The sequence below is a fragment of the Parasteatoda tepidariorum genome, chromosome 3 (genome assembly GCF_982258835.1).
Source record: "Parasteatoda tepidariorum strain Cologne lab strain chromosome 3, Ptep-v5.0, whole genome shotgun sequence".
Taxonomy (NCBI): Eukaryota; Metazoa; Arthropoda; class Arachnida; order Araneae; family Theridiidae; genus Parasteatoda; species Parasteatoda tepidariorum.
In genome coordinates, this window is record NC_141757.1 from 51,386,867 (window position 1) to 51,406,960 (window position 20,094).

General features: G+C 26.8%; 1 protein-coding gene across 3 annotated transcripts in view; it reads right to left on the reverse strand.

Annotated features, from left to right (window-relative positions):
* Window positions 1–11,280: 11,280 nt before the first annotated feature.
* LOC107438748 (uncharacterized) overlaps window positions 11,281–20,094 on the reverse strand; it is a 56,658-nt gene continuing 47,844 nt past the window's right edge. For 2 of the 3 annotated variants that reach the window (XM_016051103.4, XM_016051104.4), the window contains 4 exons: window positions 18,283–18,532; window positions 16,915–17,047; window positions 16,750–16,837; window positions 11,281–15,053 (listed from right to left, as the gene is read on the reverse strand). In XM_016051103.4, coding sequence (XP_015906589.1) covers window positions 14,479–15,053; window positions 16,750–16,837; window positions 16,915–17,047; window positions 18,283–18,532 — 1,046 coding nt within the window. In that variant the 3' untranslated portion in view covers window positions 11,281–14,478. The remainder of the gene's footprint in view (window positions 15,054–16,749; window positions 16,838–16,914; window positions 17,048–18,282; window positions 18,533–20,094) is intronic. The other variant, XR_011636507.2, reaches the window with a different exon arrangement.

Genomic DNA, 20,094 nt, shown 5'->3' on the forward strand with positions numbered 1-20,094 from the left:
TATTAAATTGGTAACTAGATGGTATAAATAGATGTTCAGATAGAAGATATTCAAAATAAAACTTTTTATTAGAAATTTTATTTTTTAAATGGACAAAAATTTGCTAGCTTATTTAACTCTTTCAAGGATATGCAGGTATTTGAAAGCAGGTTCACATTTCTGTTGTAAGATGAAGCCTTACTTACAGTTAATTGAAGTAACCTGGTGGTTTTTAATTTTTAGAAAACCTAAACTAAGCAGATTGAAAAATACCATTTAAGAAAAAAATATTTATTTAAAAGAAATAGTCATTCAATATAATTAATTAATAGTTTTATATGTATGTATAATATATCTTCTCGTGTTCTATGAAAAAAAAATTTTATCTCTTGAACAAATATTAAAAATTAGCATTAGGATATTTCTGAAATGAAAATTTTTATACTTAAGTTTTCTTTGATAAAAATGGAAATTAATATTTATGTGATTTGGAATCCTTTTTATTCAGTTTTAGTTATTTTAGAAAAAAATATGGATAAGATATCAATGTGATAAATTTTTTAATATTCATTACTCATTTGTTTTATTTAAAATGTATGTGACGAATTCTCTATCATCATTTCACTTTCACACTAAGAATGAATTGCTTGTTTTTATATTGCATGAAAACGTTGGTTCATTTAATCAATGTGAATTTGTGAACTTATGTATGTTGCATTTATGTGAAATCAATTTTTTCAAGTTGCTATTCATTTACAATGCCCTTATTCATTTTCTAGCTATTTTTTTCTCCGTAATAAAGTAGGTTTACAATTGTTTAAATTATTAATTTAACAAATTGCTATGATTGTGGTTAAATTATTATAATAGTTTAGTTTTTTACTTAACAATTTAACAATACGCAAAAAAATATAATTCCATTTTTTTAAACAAGTTTTATTAACATTATTTTGTTATATTACTATTTTAGAACTTGTAAGACTTTTTGCTCAAATTAAAACATCGATTTAATGTGGTATTATTTCAAGAAATTTTTATTCAATCAGTACTTATTTAAAATTCGTACAGAAAATTAGTGCAATGGAAATATTATTTATTGTCAAGATTTGCTTTTTCTAGAACAGACTTATGCTTAACAAGCATTAAGCTCCTAACTAGAAATATTTTCAAAATCTTATATTGTAAGACTTATAAATTTTTAGTACCACAAACATTGTGGTTCTGTTATAAAATTACAGTTATTCTTTAAACACGGACATCTTAAAAATAATTCATGACTTCTAAAAATATTATTTTCCTGAAAATACCATTGTAAATTATAAATTAAGTAAAAAAAAACTATTACAATAATTTGTACAGTACAGTAATTTGATCAAAATGATTTTATGCATCTATTTTGTGCTCAATATATGGTTGTATTTCACGCATTTTATAATTGTTGAGTTTGAAATATCTATATAATTTTTTTTAACAGTGGATAAAAATTAAAAATGATTTAACACATACAGCACAAGCTCAGCTTTATGAGCTTCCTCAGTGATATATAGCCGTTCATTGTGCAAATCGATTAACTTCTCTTTTAGAAAGATCTTAAATTTAAGGGTCAAAACTCTTAATTCAATCTTATTTTTTAATATTATGATAAATTTCCCAAACATTAAAGATTTACAACCGGCATAAAATATTTTATTGAAAATTTATTTATATTTGATGAGAAATTTTAGAAATTAATGTACATTATTTCAAGGCATTTTCCACTTTTTAAACCGAGATAATCAATTTGTGCAATGTATGACTTCTTTCATATACAAACTGTGTTCTAATTTTTAATTGCTTCCAATATTATTGAAATATTTACTTCTATATGTCTTATTATGACTGGAGATTTGTAAATACACAAAAAAATATGTAATTCTTTGTGCGTGGTCAAACTATCCCACCAATTATTGAAATTGTGTCTTGTGCCAAATTTTCTTGATTTAAGTTTCAAAGATTTAAACATATTCTTAAGTTAGATTTTATGAAAAGTTATTTATTGAATGTTTATATTTAATTAACTGTTTGATAGCATTTAATGAATAGTAAATGTTTTTAAGTAAATTTTATTAAATAATGTTTATAATTAATTTTATTAAACTATTAATGTTTATAATGAGAATCACAAATAAATATATTAAGGGAAACAAAAATTACAAATGCTCATTTCATATTCAAAGATTATTTGATTTTCTCCAGGAAATCAAATGTTTTTTTTAATATGTTTTAATTTGTTTTTAATGTGTTTAATTAGTATGTTTTTTAAATATGTATTTATTTTAAAAACTATACAAAAATTCAGTTTGCTAGTATAGTTAGTATATTTGACGTTAACAAATGGTTTTTATATGAGTAACTAATGTTAATCTATTTATGTGTTTGTTAAGTAGAAGGATAATATGTTTAAAATATTTTTATATATTTGATTGATAGAAGTTGATATTGTATGTTTTATTTGTTCTTCAGTGTGTCAAATTTTTATGAAAGTGGTTTGCCAAATTTTGCACAGTTTCAGTCAAATAAAAATATATTATTTGAGGAGCGCATATGCATTTCGTTTTCTGTGTGTAAAATGTTTTTCTATAGCATGTTTATGTATTTTTGTGTTACATCTAGTCTGGATTAATTAAAAATAAAAATCATGATTTACAATTGCGAGCTTTTCCTTTGAGTGAAAAATTTAACTATGCACATTGGGGAAATAAATCAGCACTCCTAGCTTTTGTTTTATGACCTAATATTAAAACAATAAATTGTAATCTTTATTGGAATGATATTTTAGTTAAATCATGTAGAAAAGCTAAATTGGGAAATTACTTATAGTAAACAATAAAACTTAAAATGTCTGCTGTGCCTATTTCTGATCTAAGTTTATAAATTTAGGACAGTTATAAATTTTACTTTTTCTATGAGGTCAATAGTTTTCTATGCTTTTTGTAGTGTAAAATTTTGTCATAATGAGTTAAATTTGCTTAAAATAATTTACATTAGGTTTTATAATATCTGCCTCAGAGCCACAGTGACTCAGAGGATAAAGCACTCACCTTCACCTGCCAATGGGGGGGCCCAAGTTCAAATCCCAGCGATGGCTGGCTGATACGAATTCTGCTCCCAGTTCGCACCGACAACAGTGCCAACATAAAATATCATCTCCTGTAGACAGATCATGGGTTAGAATCCCCTTTCTGGTGGGCTAACCATGGAAGGTTTTTATGGTTTTCCTCTCCATTCAACACCCAAATGTGGTTTAGTTTTATCAAAAAGTTCTCTGCTAAGGATAGTTTGTTCTAGTGCTTGATTCAGGAGTCTCATCATCAAAATTACAAAGCTACAGAGTTGAACATTAATAGGTGTAAATTCAGAATTGGGTCGGCTGTTCCACACCTGTGATAAAATATCTGCCTCAAAACAATTTTAGGTACTAAAAAGAACCTTAGACCAAAAAAATTTTGAAGTAAATAGTATTATTTTCATTCTTTAGAATTGAATCACTGATACATGGCATTTGCATTGGAAATAAAATAGAAAAGAAATAGGTGCCTTTTTTTCTAAGTTTGAGTAATTTTAGTATTTGTTAAGAAAAAAAACGTAAGTGAAACCTAAAAGCAAAATAATTATTTGACAATTCAAACCTTGATTTGTATTTTAAATATTTATAATTTTTAATATTCTTCCATCTTCTGTTACATTTTCATCTGAATTATTTTTATGTACAGTGCGAGAAATTAAAAAAAGGACCATCCTGATTAACTTTTGATCTGATGATCAGATCTTGACGTTCTAGGTCTAGATCTTAATGGTTTGAGGGGGGTGACCTCAAATATGCTAACTAATTTAGTGCTGAAGATATTTTAAATTACAAAATCAGACACAAAAACTTACTTTCTCTAAATAAACATACCCTTTTTTCAACGGAATCGGATTTTTGACCCTCAAAATGTAGGGGATAACCAAAAGTATGGTCCCCATAGTTTGGTCAAGAGAATGATCCACAGTTTAATTTTATTTTTTATGTTAATTTTATTTTTTGCTTATTTTGCCATATCTCGAGACCTTTATAAGCGAATTGAAAAACCTTTGCACAGAATTATTAAATTCGTTTATCCAAAGATAAATCCATGCTGAAATTAAATTTTAGTAAATATTTACTATTTTTTATTATTTTATTTAGCAATAGTCAAAATAATGTTGAATGTGAGTAACAAAATTTTTTACATTTTGAAGTATCTAATTTTAGATGGCAAAATACGAAATTTGAGCGATATCGGCTGCATAGTTCCTGAGAAAACAAATTTTAAAAAAGACGTATATTTTAAATTTTATTTCTCAGGAACTGTTCAACCGGTTTCGCTCAAATTTTGTATTTTGCCGCGTAAAATTAGATACTATACCTTATAAATCAAAAGTTTTACGACTTTTATTAATTAAAATAATAAAAAAATAGTAAATATTTACTGAAAGTTATTTTTTGCATGGAATTATCTTCGGATAAACGAATTTTATAATTGTGCAAAAATTTTTCAATTCACTTACAAAGTTCTCGAGATATAGCGAATTGCGCAAAAAATAAAATTCACATTAAGAGGTCAAACTATGGGGACCATATTTCCCAGATTTTGTCTATCCCTTATATTAATAAGTCAAAATCCTAATCTTTCTATTAAAGGTATGTTTATTCAGAGAAAGTACTTTTTAGTGTTTAATTTCCTAACTTAAAATATCGTCTGATCAAATTAATTAGCATATTGAACCCTGGAGCTGTTAAGATTGAGTCCTAGAACATGAATCATTAGATCAAAAGTTATTCAGGGTGGTCCGATTTTTCTTTAAGACTCACTGTATTACACACAGTTGTAGATCTAGCTAGCAAAAGGATAGCTAAAGGCAGAGGGATAGTTTAAATGTGGATTTTTCAAATTTGTTCTGTAAAACTTTTTTTTCAACATGTATAACTTTGAATATTTCTTTGAAAAATACTTAACATGGCTTGAAATAGAATGTTCATTTTAGCTAAAAATAGCATTTAAAGATGGAGACAAAAATATGCTATAGAAATATCCACTACCAAATTTGCATTACTTAGTTTTTACATCACTAGTTTTAGCCATGCCATTATTTAAAATAGTAAAACATACTTTTTGTAATAAACATAAAATAAGAATAGTTAACGAAATTATTTATAGAACATTCATATTTGATCAACAAAAATTCTTTTGCCTGGCTAAAAAAAAGTAATTGTTTTAAGAGCATTTTCAATTTAGAAAAATAACTTTATTAAATGATTTCACGACTTCACAAAGAAATCATTAAAAGGAATTAAATTTATTAATTTGCTATGAGGTAGTAACACGCCATTAAAAGTAATCATTCATACAAAATACATTTGTTATACCACCAATAACATTTATAACTAGTTTACTAATTAATCAGCAGTTAAATCTGGATTATCCATGGGCATCTGATATGCGCGTTAGCTCTAGAAAAAGTATTACAGTACAGTACCCGTTATCCGGAAATCAGAAAACCGGAACGAAATTCGATAAATTTTCCAGCCATTTTTTAAAAAAAAAAAATTTTTTTTCCTCATAAAAATTCTAGGATTTTTCTTTCCTTTTTGAAAGATGTTTACTTTACCATCATTTTGGAAATAATCATTAATGTATTACTTCATCGTTTTTTCTTCTTTTTAAGATTATTTCCAAATATTATTTTTTTTCATTTGGATTTAACAATAAAAAAACGGCTTTTTGTAGCGATTCAGAAAACCGGAAAAATCAGTTATCCGGAATAGCGATGGTCCCGATCGTTCCGGATAATCGGTTCCCTACTGTACCATAATGCAATAATAAATATTAGCATAACTTTCAACCTAGGAAAAAATCCAGTAGATTCTACGAAATATAAATTTTATGATAACTCTTACAAAATATATACTAAATATTTTACATATAAGGAATTTTTATAGTCATCAAAATACAAAACTTTATTACACTAATAACTATAAATGGTCTTCAATATTTACCATTTATGATCGACATTAAATGAACTTGAAACGTTTTTTATTATGTTAACTTATAATTTTTAAAAGTAATAGACAAGTAATTTATTATTGATGGTTAAAAGATTTTTTAGTTAGTTTAAAAAGGGAGTTCTGTATAAAAATAAATTTAAAATTTCAGAGCAAAAAGGAAAGCTTTAAAATTATTACTATAAATAATGGCTTGGTTCATTATGTATTAGTAATATTAATTTAAATATTCAAGCAAGTAATAAATTGAGTAAAAATTCTATTTCAGTGGGAATTCTTTTTTAGGAAACTTACTCAATTTTAGGAAAGATTCTAAAATGTACAAAATCCAGGAGAATTTTTATTAAACCAGTAGAAACTCCAGTTGTCCACTGGTAAATCCAGTAGAGTTGGCAGCTATGTATTAGTGTTTTGTGCAAATAAGATTATTTCCAGGTGTGATTTTGCCTTTAAAAAAGTTTTACCCTACGTTTTGTTGCAGATTCTAAAATCTTTCTATTCCTTTATACATTAGCTGTGGGTAGCCCCCCTCCAATGTCAAAATATTTTCAGCATAGTTTTCTGCATTAGATATTAAAAAAAAAAAATTCTTTTTACTATCTCCATCCAACTGAATTTTACATCTCAATTATCCAAAGCATTTGTTTTTATGTAGTAAGTGCACCACTCTATTGTGGTATCTACAGTATTTAACAAGATAATTTGCATATTGAAGTTTAATTTTTACGATTAATTACCAGCACATCACCGGTTATTAATGCTAACCATTTTAAATGGTCACAGGCTTTTGAATTTTGTCAGACAACCAGTGTTCTACAGAACATTGAATAAAAATCCCATATCTAACTTCAAATATGTCTTTTTAGGTCCAAATAGTTAAAATACAAAAAGGAATTAACATTTTATGAAATTTAAAAGCGATATAATGAATTTTAATTTTTTTTATAAGGAAATTATTGGAAGGAAAATTTGATTTGGTGTTAGGAAAATTAAATAATTTAATTACTTTCCCTAATTTTTTTAATTTTATTTTTAACCATGCTGATCCTTAAGAATGTATTTTCTTATGTTAAATATACATAAAATATAACTCTCAAATAATACTTTCATTAATAATATTAAAATTGTTTTAGAATCATATAACAACTTACAAAATAAAGAACAGTCCATAACTCAAAATGTGCCTTGGCATACCATATTTCATGAAATAAAACTTTAAAAAACAATTCTAAAATTTGCTCCTTAAGTAATTCAGAAAATCGAACCGATGGAGCATATTCATACTAAAACATAAAAAAATTGCTTTGATGATACATTTTGTTTTTCTTACAAAAAAAAGCAAATAGTCAGTTCGGCAACTGAAAACATTTATAAAATCATTTACTTAAAAAATTGTGTTCGTTATTTTGATATTTTTCTAATAAAATAAAGACACATTGGGATATCTTTTTAATAATTATTTTACCACATTCGTCTGTAAGTTATTCAAACATTTCAAATCTGATTTTAACATATTTATATTTTTTAAAAGAAAATGTGAATGAGTATTCCAATACATAGTTTCTGGTTAGTAAAACTATGTATTAACAGAATTAATAAAATTATCTACTATTTTGTGTTATAATTTACTAAATGTACCGCATAATGCGTATATTAATATATAATCGTTTGTGTATGGTTGAGAATAAGAGCCAACATCATTTTAGTACATAACTTTTAATATTTTTTCTTTAATCATTACATAAACAAATTAGCGTACAAAAGAAAAACATTAGTCTATGACCAGCAACATATTTTTTGCAAATATCTTTGTGTCCTTTACCAGCAGTGACTTCAACAATAGTCACATTAGAAAGATAATTTTACATATGTATATATATTTTATTATTGGCATTGGAATTTACTATCAATGGAAGCGTAAAAGATTCCTGGCAAAAACAAAATCACAGACCATTCCAGTAAGTTTGACTTGATAACCTTAAGCCCAAGTCCTTCCCTTACAAGCCTAAGGCACCTCAATATGAGCAATGAATCGAACCTTATAAAAATAACTAAAGAACTTTAAGCAAATAACTGAAAAGTTAGCATCATTTAAATATTTATACATTTCTTTAACAGAGGTAATTTACAAATGTAACACATGAAACAAATTGCCTAATTACATTTAAAGAAGTTTTTTGCATCTGCTTATTCTGATAAAATTTCTTAAAAAATATTCTTTTGCTCTCTAATACTAAAAGCTCTTTAACTTCAGCGGTCAGTAATTGAAAAAGAAAATCAATAATAAAACAGTGTACCTTTCTAAAACCAAAACATATGGGCATGATTTTAAAGCTACGGCTATACTTCCTAAATCCCTCAATATTTTTTATAAGAGAAAAAATTAAAAAAAATTTAATTAAAATTTCCTTTTTAATTGTAATGATGCTTAATACATTTAGAGTTTGAATTCAAAACTGAAGAGGAAACAAAAATCATTTACAATGCTCAACACTAAACTAATTCTGAGTTTACTTTTAATGTAAATTCTTTGCATATTAAAAACAAATAGGAGATAATACTGGTTTCACTAACTTTGCATTTAATCCATTCACAGTAACTTAAATCTGATAAGGTATAAAGAGAAAAAAAACTTCAGACACATCAGAAGTTTTACTCTTCATTTAAATTTTTTCAATTATTAAGTAATTCAAAGGGGGCTAATTGGTTGAACTACAGAAACTCTTAGCTTTTCACAACAAAATTAATCAAAATAAAATAATAATAAATCCTTTTTATACCTATTATGTTTTCTTTCACTTTCACCGTCATTAACGGAACATTTGAAAAACTCCATACTCAAATTTTTAACATGCTTGGATTTTTTAAATTTTTTTTTTTTAACATTGACTTTACACACTTGTTTATGCAATTCATTTTAAACTAGTGATGTGACAAATGGTTCAGATCTTGCAATCACAAAAATTCATAAAGGAGCTAGAAAAATTTAATTTAAAAATAATAAATTACTAAGCTTTTATTGTTAGTGAATTTTTTAAAGCAATAAGTGAACTCCTGTACTTGACCAATTTGCAAATACATCTGAATTATTCAAAAAATTATTACAAAATTAATTGGTCTATTAAAACTACTTCAAATAGGTTAAGTAAATATAATAATCCCGAATCTCAAGTAATACAGTTAAATATATTATTCTTATACTGTCATTGAATCATGGCAAAATAAAGTCAAATAACTTTTTCAATTACTTCCATTTCCCGATTAAGAGAACACTATACCGCATGAGAAATTTCTCTTTCACCTCCATAGCTAATTCAAAAATTAAAGTATTGAAAAAGTGGGTACAAGCAAACCTAGTGTGGGCCATGTAGTTTCAATTGGGTATACTATAGCCTACGTCACAGGTTGTGTTATTCCTACTAAATTTAACCCATGAACGGCATTTTCTGCGAGCCTAACTTCAAGCCACAAATAAACAAACGAAGTGTTTGATCGTTTAAATAGCTGCTCGCCAGATTTTATTGCATTATAAAGGAAAGTAATTGATATTCGATTTTTGATTAATAATTGATTTATGTGGATAGTAGCATTTATGTGGATAGTAGCATTTATTTATGTGTCATAGAATTTAGCATTGCGTCATGGTAAATGTTATTCCTACTAAGTGGAAGTAGTTGTGTTTTTTTTATATTATACCTAATTGCTAAAGTAAAATTTCAAAATGCAAACAAATTATTGGAAGAGAATTATATAACCCTAAGTCAATTGTGTAACCCTAAGTTAAGGATCCTCTCACAATTTGTTTTCATTTTGAAAATTTCTTTTCAGTATTTAAAACTTCATGGCATACTCTAGGTTTGCTTGAACTCATTTTTCGTACACTTTAAATTAGTTAAGGAGGTAAAAGAGAATTTGTGATGACGGGTTTCTCCTGTGGCTTAGCATCCTTTTTAAGATAACTACAATATAGTTCAAATTATTTTTATACTTTCCTTTATTATTTAATAAAGATAATTAAAAAAATATATTTGGAGATTACTAAGTATTCAACATTGTTATTAATTTTTAAAGCATTTTTGGAATTTCTTGGTAATATCCCGTCAAAACTTCTTTCTAACAAGAGAATAATGCAGAAATTAATATTATTTTTTCCAAAGAGACTGATTATCTCATTATTTACCCTTTGCAATTCAAGCAGTTTTCATACAAAATTTCAACCTTCAGCAGTTAAGATCATTGTACAAATCGTTGCTGGATCATTAATCCAGCTGAAATAAAAATAAAATAAAGATGCTACTGCAATGATGATACACAAACTCTGCAGAATTACTGTGCAATAGTTAGACTGATAAAACAAAAATGTCAGGGTATAATGAAATTAAATTTCATCCACTGAGGTTACAAAATTGAATCTATAAATATGAATTGAATCTATAAATTTCATACTTGAAATATTTATTATGAAACATTGCTAATCTGTTAAGGGATTATACCTAATGGTAAAAAAATTCATTTCTTTTTATTGTGCAATCTAAAATCATATTGATTCAAAATTACTAAGTCAAAATTTCAAGTCAATATGATGTACATAAACAAAGTTATGCAGGTAATTATTTATGACAACGTAAATATAACTTCAAATGCCATAAACTCAGAAACATGTTTTTAAAATCTGTCAATTTCTCAGGTTCTGTACAAATGATTTAATTTGTTTGTTTGATTTTTTATGTTCAGTAAAAACATTTTAAGTACTTGACAGATAAGATTTTTTTATAAAATTAAATTAGATTTCTCACAATCAAAAATAAAAATAAACAAAAAATAAACTTTTATTGTAAAAAATTGGAATCTAAAGATTATCATTTTGTTACATTTTTTGCATTGAAACTAGTTATTATTAATGAAAGCTTACTGTAATTATTCATTTTTAAATTCTTTTTCTTGTGTTGATGTTTTAAATCACCTTTGTCTCGAAACAACTGTTCTAAATAAAAAGTCCAAGATTTTTTCAACACTAAAAACTATAAAAATTATTTTAAGGTTTTAAAGATTATGACTAACTGCAAAAAAAAAAAAAAACTATTTAGCAAATGCTTATTTTCTAACAAATTGGATAGTTTTTATTTTTTAAAAAAAAAATCTTGGAAATAGGTATAACTTTTTACTCTTGCAAATCACAAGAAAGAGTGACGAAATTTAACCAATATTTTCATATTTTAGTAAACTAACATATGAACTTAAAAAGTTAACAGAATCTTTATTAAAGGAAAAAGAGAGAGAGAGAAAGTGGAAAGTCATCCAACTAATAATTAAAAAGTTCCTTTCCCAAAATGGCACAAAGGTGGAGACAAAGATACATGTAACTGAAATATTAATCACAACTAAAATAACTCCAATTTACAGAAAGCGTAAATCACTAAACAAAAACTAAATGCACTTAAACGATAACATAAACAGGCTTTCAACACATCAACATAAAAAACATTTTATAATCTTATTACGTTCTTAACATATTATTAGGAGGAATGGTAAGCCCGCCATACTAACGATGTATACGTGTTGGTCTCTAACCAGCAGGCCAACTAAATTTGATGAATATGATTTTAATGAACTTTCCATTAAAAAAACATGTACCTTAAAGTGTATGGATTGAAATATTCATGAAATGCTTCGCAGCACCGTGGAAAAAACGGCATCACACATTCATGTCCGTTACACAAACAGCAAAAGAAAATCAGAAAGTATTAATACATTTGAAAAGAATAAAACAACATATCTGCTTGCACTATTTTCAAGTTATAAAACCCTTAGGAAATTTCAAATAGCAAAAATGTTTGGCACCTGTTTAGATTATTTTAATTCAAATCCATCATTAAGCCTTATTTACAGTTCAAATTGATACATAGGAATATAAAAAATACTCAAATATTTATTGCCCCTTTATAAAAAGAAGCAATAAAATTAATTAATAATCATTCAGTATAACCACCCAATAACATTTCATTCATAAATTTCAAGAACAATCTAGTAAAACTTATATTATTCAGGTGTTGACAATTTTAATGATTAGTTGATTAATGAATAACCCATAAATGCTAAACCTGCTCAGGACCAAGAACAGGTTTGCGTTATGTATCAATTATCTTTTCACAGGTCTTGGTATCACATAAAAGACATGCCTTTCCAACTCCAGGAATGATTTCATTCTGGAAAATTTTGTTTCAACTTTTTAACAACAGTAGATGGCGGTTGTAATCCGTTATAATTTTGAATAATATCTCACAGTATGCGTGTTCAGTTCCGAATTTTTATTTTTTAAATTTGATCAGAGCTATTTAAAAATGTAAACAGTTGTGTGAAACTCCTTCAAGAAGACTGGGATGGAGAATTACAGAACTCTGGGGGTTTTGTTAATTGATGGACTAGGGAAAAGATGGAATGCTTAATGGAATTTTGTATGTTTTAGGTCATTTTTACAACCTTTTTTTTAAATATTGAGAACATTTTATTGCAATATATTTAGAAACTATTAATGATAATAAACTGCAAATTTCTGCATTTAAATTGCAGTAATTATATTGTAAGAAGTTTTAAATAAAATTGGGATTAACAGGGAAAATTGCCTGGTCATAAGCAATTATCTTTGTCCACTCTCGGAGTGCATGGGCTTGGTAAAGTGTTTCATTCTCTTTTCACTGATTCTGATCAGGTTAAGTTGAGTTCTACTTAAACTGTTAGAAGTTCATTTAAAATGGTTACGAACAACAAAGCAATCGAAAAAAAAGGAAAATAAATATTCTACTCAGCAATTTGAGGTCAGTTAATAAAGAAAAACTAAATGGGCTAAATAATTAATTTTTACATATGATTTATTGGTTTTACAAAATTGTTAGCCAATATACCCTAATCAAATAGATAATCAAAGATACTCTTTTTGTATATCATAAATTCACTGGATTTGCAAAAACAACTTTGGTAGCAAATTTGATTATCATCCATGTAGGTGGCATATATTAAATTATTGTATGCCTCTGATAAAAAAGAATGACAAGCAAAACTTAATGTAAACCCATTTGTTAAAATAAGGGCAAAGATAGAAAGAAAAACCAGAAAACCAGTGGCGAGCTTTGGTAATCTAATTTCTATATATTTTTAATTAATTTAACGTGTGTATTAGAAAAGCACAAAAGACAAAACATAAATGAGTAGAAAAGATAAAATAAGAGCAAGGATAGGAGCAGTAGTAAGAAATAATATGTTTTCTCACCAATTACAATTTCGTAGCACACATATCCCTGTGCCCATATGAACTTATTTGATGTTATGCATTAATGTTTAGTTGCATTAGATAAGTATTAAATGTTTAATGTTTTAGAGGACTTTGAAGAAAAGACCTGGATAATGAATAAGTAAATTTTGATATTTATGAAAGCCAAACAAAAAATTGGAGGTCTATTTTATTAGTTTTTTTTTACCACAAATTAAAACAAAATTAAACAGACATTTTAGTAGGATAAATGAGTTTTCTCCTTCAACATTGATGTTAAAGGAGAAAATAAGCACTGAGGGGTTTTACTGAATGTACATGTAACCAACAGTTGTTAAAAATTTCAATTAACAAATTTGAAGAAAACAATATTTTAATTATTAAATTCATAAAGTTGTATAGATTAGTTAAAAAAAACAATATAAATAAAAAAATCGATAACAATAAAAACATTTTCAAATCAATATCATTTTTAAATCAATATCATGCATCGTTAAATTATGCAAAATAAATTATTTTAATCACCAGGTAGTATTAAGTGTTTAAATTTTTTTTAAATATGTTTCAACTGATCAAACATTTTTATAATAATTTTTTTCAAAAGAAGGAAATGGTATAAAAATGAAGCACAAATTATAATATTCTATAATACAATGCTATACAGTAAAAAAAATATGTAGCTAAACCTAAATAAACAAATAAAAAAAAACTTAATGTTATTCACAAAAACTGGCAAGTAAAAACACAAAAGGATTAAAAAAAAAAGTATATTTTACAATATTAGCCCTTTTGAGTCTAATAAACATAATTATGCTCCAGATTTTTCTTTTAATACCACCACATAGTCCCAAGAAAGGGCAATTTATAAAAAAATCAAAAGTTTAGAAAATTTAATAAAGGATTCAACATAAGAAAAAATAAATTCCTTAATTGATAATCACCATAAAGATTCATTTACAAAAAATTTATACGGCGAATCAAACTTACCCTAAAATCAAATTTCAAAAAACGATTCACCATCAAATCAAATATATTAAAGTAGTATTAAAAAAAAACAATAGAAAGAAAACTTGAGCATAAAATAGTTATGAATATTGTTAGATTGAATTTACATTGAAGCTTATCACAAATTTCAGCCATGGTATCTCTTCACACTTTAACCCCAAGCTTAATAGAAAGTATCTGACGGTGTTCGAAAATCATTGTCCAGTGAGAACATGTCAAAAGTTTCTTGACCATTGTCCATTGAAGATAGTAAAGGATCACTATTATAACTAACACTTCTTGGTTGATTGGAATTAGCAACAGTATTGTTATTTGTAAACATATCCAACCATTCACTAATATCAACATCCATATCGACATCTCCACTTAGAGTATTTTGCACTGATTGTTGTTGATGCAATGATTCATGCAATGATTCAGGTTTAGAAAATGGCATCTGCGTCGGTGAATCGAGAGAATCGTTATTTTCCAAGACACCAAGATCCATCATGCCCAGGTCTTGTAAATCAACATTTAAATCAAAAACAAGATTTGGCACACCTTCTTGTTGTGAAGTATAATTTTCAATTTTGATAGGTAAAGATGTACTTTTCTGTTCTGCTTCTGATGATTCTGGTTCAACTCGAACAGATTTTACATCAATGATTGTAGGGAAGAGTGGAGGACCCAAAGGAACATTTTTTTGAGTTTCTGGAGTGGTGGGTGTGACAGGTTCTAATGCAGCACTTGGTGGCAATTCTACAAAAAAATAGTATATAGTTTTTATAAAGAAAATGATTGATTAGAAGAGTGTGGTACAAAGTAAAAATTTTATTAGAACATCATTGATTAGTAGCTTTCTGAGTAATACTTTACAAAATGAATGAATCCTGCAAAAAGGTAACAAGTTCTTTTTTATAATAAAAAAAATTCTTTTTGATGAAATGTTAATATTTTGAAATGTCCAATAACTTTTGAAACTGTCTCAAGCAATTAAAATTCAAAATTTCAAAAATTTAGGTAGGTAGCTAATTTATTTATATCGCACTAGAGCTGCATAATAGGCTTATTGACAAAAGTCTGGGAAACATTCCTGAGGATGATCTGAAAACATGCCATCACAATTTTAACCCTCTGTAGAGGAGATCCCATTTAAGAGTCCACTTTCTACATTCAGACATAGATCTGAAGGGGAAGAAAATTTTTCTCAAGATTCGTGTACACATGATACTGCTCAGTCACAGACCACAGAACTTTCCGCTCCACGAATTTTACAAGCACATATATCACATGTACTCAGTGGGTTTTAGCGGAGTCGAGGATAGAGCCCCAACCCCTCCGGAACAGGAGTCCAATTCTTTAACCACTGGGCTATCACGGCCCTCAAAAATTTAGAACCAAGGCCATTTTTTCTATCTAGCCATTCAACTGCATGTAAAGTTGAGTACAGAGAGGGAATGTTTTGGTACTATGATAGTTTTTAACATTAACCATGGATAGAGCTGTCATATCAAAAACCCTTTATTCAATACCAACTGAAAAAACATCAGGTATATCTTTCAAATTGTACTTTTTCTCTCTCTGGAAATTCTATAGTCGAAGCGAATTAATTTTGTTCATAGAAAAGTTGCATATAGATTAAGAAAGAAAAAAAATAATAAAATCTTGTTCACAAACTCATAAGATTTTAAAACTCTGCAAATAATAATTTTATTAATAATAAATTTACGATTTTCACAATTTCAATTTAAGATTAATACACTTGTTTTGATTTTGTTTAAAACAGCTTAACAGTATTGGAAAATTAGAAAAATTATATATTTTTTTTCATAAATAAAATATCCAATATAAAGAAAACTTCGTTATAGAGTACAATACATAGTTGAGCTATAATCTATGTATTAAATATATGTATCTAAAAATAAATATTTCCTGGTTCTGTAAGGGTTATAGCAGTTTAAAAGTGTGTATAAATATAACTTTATAATTATATAGATTTTTTTTCTGGTCCAGCATTGTGCCAATATATTTTTAAAGCTATCACATAATCAAAATTAAATACCTACATAAATATTATTTTAATAAGACTATAAATTACCTGTGACTGTTAGGAAAGCTAAGTATATGACATTTACATAATTATGAAAGAAAAATTTTTAAATTCTATTCATTAATAATTTTTTTCAAGGCAAATATTTTCTAGAAAGCTTAGCATGTATTTTAGTTGGTTTCTGAGGTAAAAAATACTGTGAGGACTTCAATTTTGAAAAAATCCTTTTATCCACTCCACTTACCTCCCTTTTTTAAACTACCTAATAATCCTCTAGATTTAAAACGAAAACGAATATCTTACAATGTAAGCTTAAGAGCATTTCAGTGAGATAATAAATTATAAGTATAGAAACAATGTAAAAGGATAAATGAATGAAAAAATCTATTTATAAGCATGCTGTACCTCCATTTTTTATTAGTACACCTAGAACATCATCCACTTCTTGACTTTTAACAGATTTTTTGCGATTTTTTGTGTTAGACTGCTTTTCCTGCAATAAAATGTTTAAATATTAATTTCCAATAATTAGTTAACATTGAATCTAAAGTAACAGAAAATATTTCATACCTGTTTTACTTTGTTTTGAGGTTTAACAGCTTCACTGTAGTCAGGAGGAGCTTTCTGTATTAGAAGTTTTGGCTCAACAGTTCTCAGGGTCATTTTTGGTACAAGGTTAGAAAAGTTAGGTACAGATGTAGACCTGAAAAAAATTAAACATTGACTTTAATTATTAAAAATATTAATTCAGCAGAGATGCAAACTTGTTCCGGATGGCGGATAAATATTTTTAAGTGGTAGTCCTTTAATATATGATCTTTGGTTTAGTCTATTTTATTTGTAGGGTTCTTACTCTTCTAAATCAGTGGTTACCAACTGGTGGCCCGAGAAGCTTATTTTTGTGGGCCGCAAACTACAATATACTAGTTGTCATTTTTCTGAGAACAATTTTCGCAAAAATCTATGTTGGTTTAAAATACTTTTCTTTCGTGAAAAGAAAACCCCAATTTCTTCGTTTCTGTGAAATTCAACATGCCAACGGAGCAAAAAAACTTATTTCTCAAGTTTTGCATCCAACAAAAAATTTATTCAAATACAAAAATAATCATGTATGTCGTCCTTGTTTATTATTATTTATTCTTATTTTTTTTTGCATTTTGTGAATATAATTTAGTTTCTGATTAAGAGAAGATTCAAAATGATACATAATGACATTATTTGTAATGCTTGTTATTTTGTTTTTTAAATTTAAAATAAACTTTATATTTAAAAGCAAAATACAATTCTTATTTTATTAAGTTTCCATTGAAATGCAAGTACACTTCCTCGGTCCCTGCTGCAGGGGCCAATGAGTGTCAATTGTGTTACCCATCTGTTGCACATTAATTGTTTAATACATCGGTGCACATTAAAGTTATAGTAGCCAGAATTTTTTAAGATGCACTTAAATATTTTTAAAAATCTACTTGTTATTTTAATTTATAATTCAATATTTTTGTTCCGTACAAATTGATAAAAATCTGACAGTAATATTTAATGTTCCTTCAAACATAAAAGAGTCCTATATAAAATTTCGATGAAGTTGCAGCCCGCCATTTGACTGGTGTTTTTAATAGCGGCCCTCGTCCTCATGTATGTTGGAAACCCCTGTTCTAAACAGTTCAAAGGCTTATGTGATACAGCACTTTGTTACAGTTAAGCTATGTTTAACCTTATAAAAACTCGAAAAGTTGTCGACAATCTGCAAATTTTAGTTTGTAATTCTCTATCAGTTTTTTAAAATATTTTGCGAACCTAGAAGTTGGCGTTTCTGATTCAGATACAATCAAATTTAATTATCTTTTGAATTCTTCACAAATAATTCATTTGATTTCAATTTTTTAATTTTAACAATAATGAAAGAAAAAAATCATAAGAGAGAAAAAATATGATACATACCAAACCAATTTTTGTTGTGCTAATCCATTCGGTACAGAATTGGCTCTTGGTTTCTCAAGAATCTGAGGCACTGCTTGAGCTTGACACAATACAATGGGTTTCAAATTGGCATATTGGGTGATATTTTGTTGATTTAAAGTATCTATTCCATTAGGTAGACGAATAGAATTTGCTTGCTGATTGTGAATATGAGCAGCAAGATTTGCTTTAACAATAGCAGATTTGGCAGCAGAACCAGGTGCATATTTTCCTATGAGAAAAATTTATTATTTACACATGAACACACATATACACTATATGCTATATTTTATACATGGCGCTTACAATGATTATTAATCTTTTACAGTCAATTTTTTATTTTCAAATTAATCTTTTATAAGCAAATATAGAGAAAGCCCCAAGTTTAATTTAACAAAATTAACTAAGGTCAACATACTGAAGAAAAAAGTATGTCTTCATTGTCATAAGTTTCAATTAATTACACATCAAAACTGACTAATAAATCTAGTTTTTTTTTTCCTTCTAAAGGAAGTAAGCAAAAATTTATAAATGGAATAACTCAGCATTATCATAATTTCACAAAGAGTTATGAAATTAATGGTTTGACAGGCCTATCTAAGATACCTTACGAAGTAATACTACAAATTGTATACTTTATCCTTATATACAATACATATCTTGTTTTTAATGACAAACATAAGGGGCTAAAACATTTTTACTATTGGAAAAAAGAGATTCAACAGTTCAGTCAAGAGAGAGAAGTCAAATTTGAAATCTATATATTATTTTTACTCTAAACATTTCCCCCATATTTTTTGAACTAATTATGAAATTATATATGTTCTCACTATGTTATGACGCATAGCTTTCTTTTTATGTGAATTTCTTTTGATGACAAACATGAGGAGTTATAAAAGACACACTATAACATCTGAATATGTTGTATCATTAATATCAGAAAATAGAGATACAGTCAGGAGAGCTAAATAAAGTTTGGACTCTAAACATTATTTTTACTTTTAACATTTTCCTTATATTTTTTGAACTAATCATAATGATAAAAAAAAAAAAATAAAAAAACAGCTAAGCATAAAATTAAACTTCTAGCATATCAACAGATAGCTTAATAGAAAAAATAATTTTTATTAATTACTTGTTATTGAGACCAATAATGTAGAAAATTTTGAATTATAAAATAGGAAAAGTTTCATATCATCTTAGATTGCATATTTTTTTTCTTCATTTCACTGATTTTGTAACTTAACTAATTTAATAATCAAGTACTAAACTGGCAGAAAATTTTTTTCCTTTCCCCTTTATAAGTTCTCTATTTGTCAAAGAGGACAACCAATAACAACTACTCATAAGTAGTCAACTTATACAAGCTTTACTTATACAAGTAAAAAAAACTTTTTCCATAAAATAATCTATGTGCAAAAGACTTCTTTAGGTGTATGCGAAAATGTTTTGATTAGTACAATTAGTTCCAATGAAATACAAAAAGGAAAAGTAACATTAAGAGGTCTAAACATTTTACCACTTATTTTCATTTTCTATCTTAAGGTTCTGAACTCTCTTTCTTCGTTCTCTTTTAAAATTATGGCTACACCAGAGAGATTTTACATGTAAAAATTTAAATCTATTAAATCTATTAAAAAATATTTAATGAAGTTTTTTTATACTAATAGTTAGAAATTACAGCAATTTGCAAAAGTGCAGCGTGCAAGTAAAAATGCAACAAAAAAAAATAAATAATAAATAAATAAATAAAATAAAAAAACATTCATATCATATCATATTAAAAGAAGGATT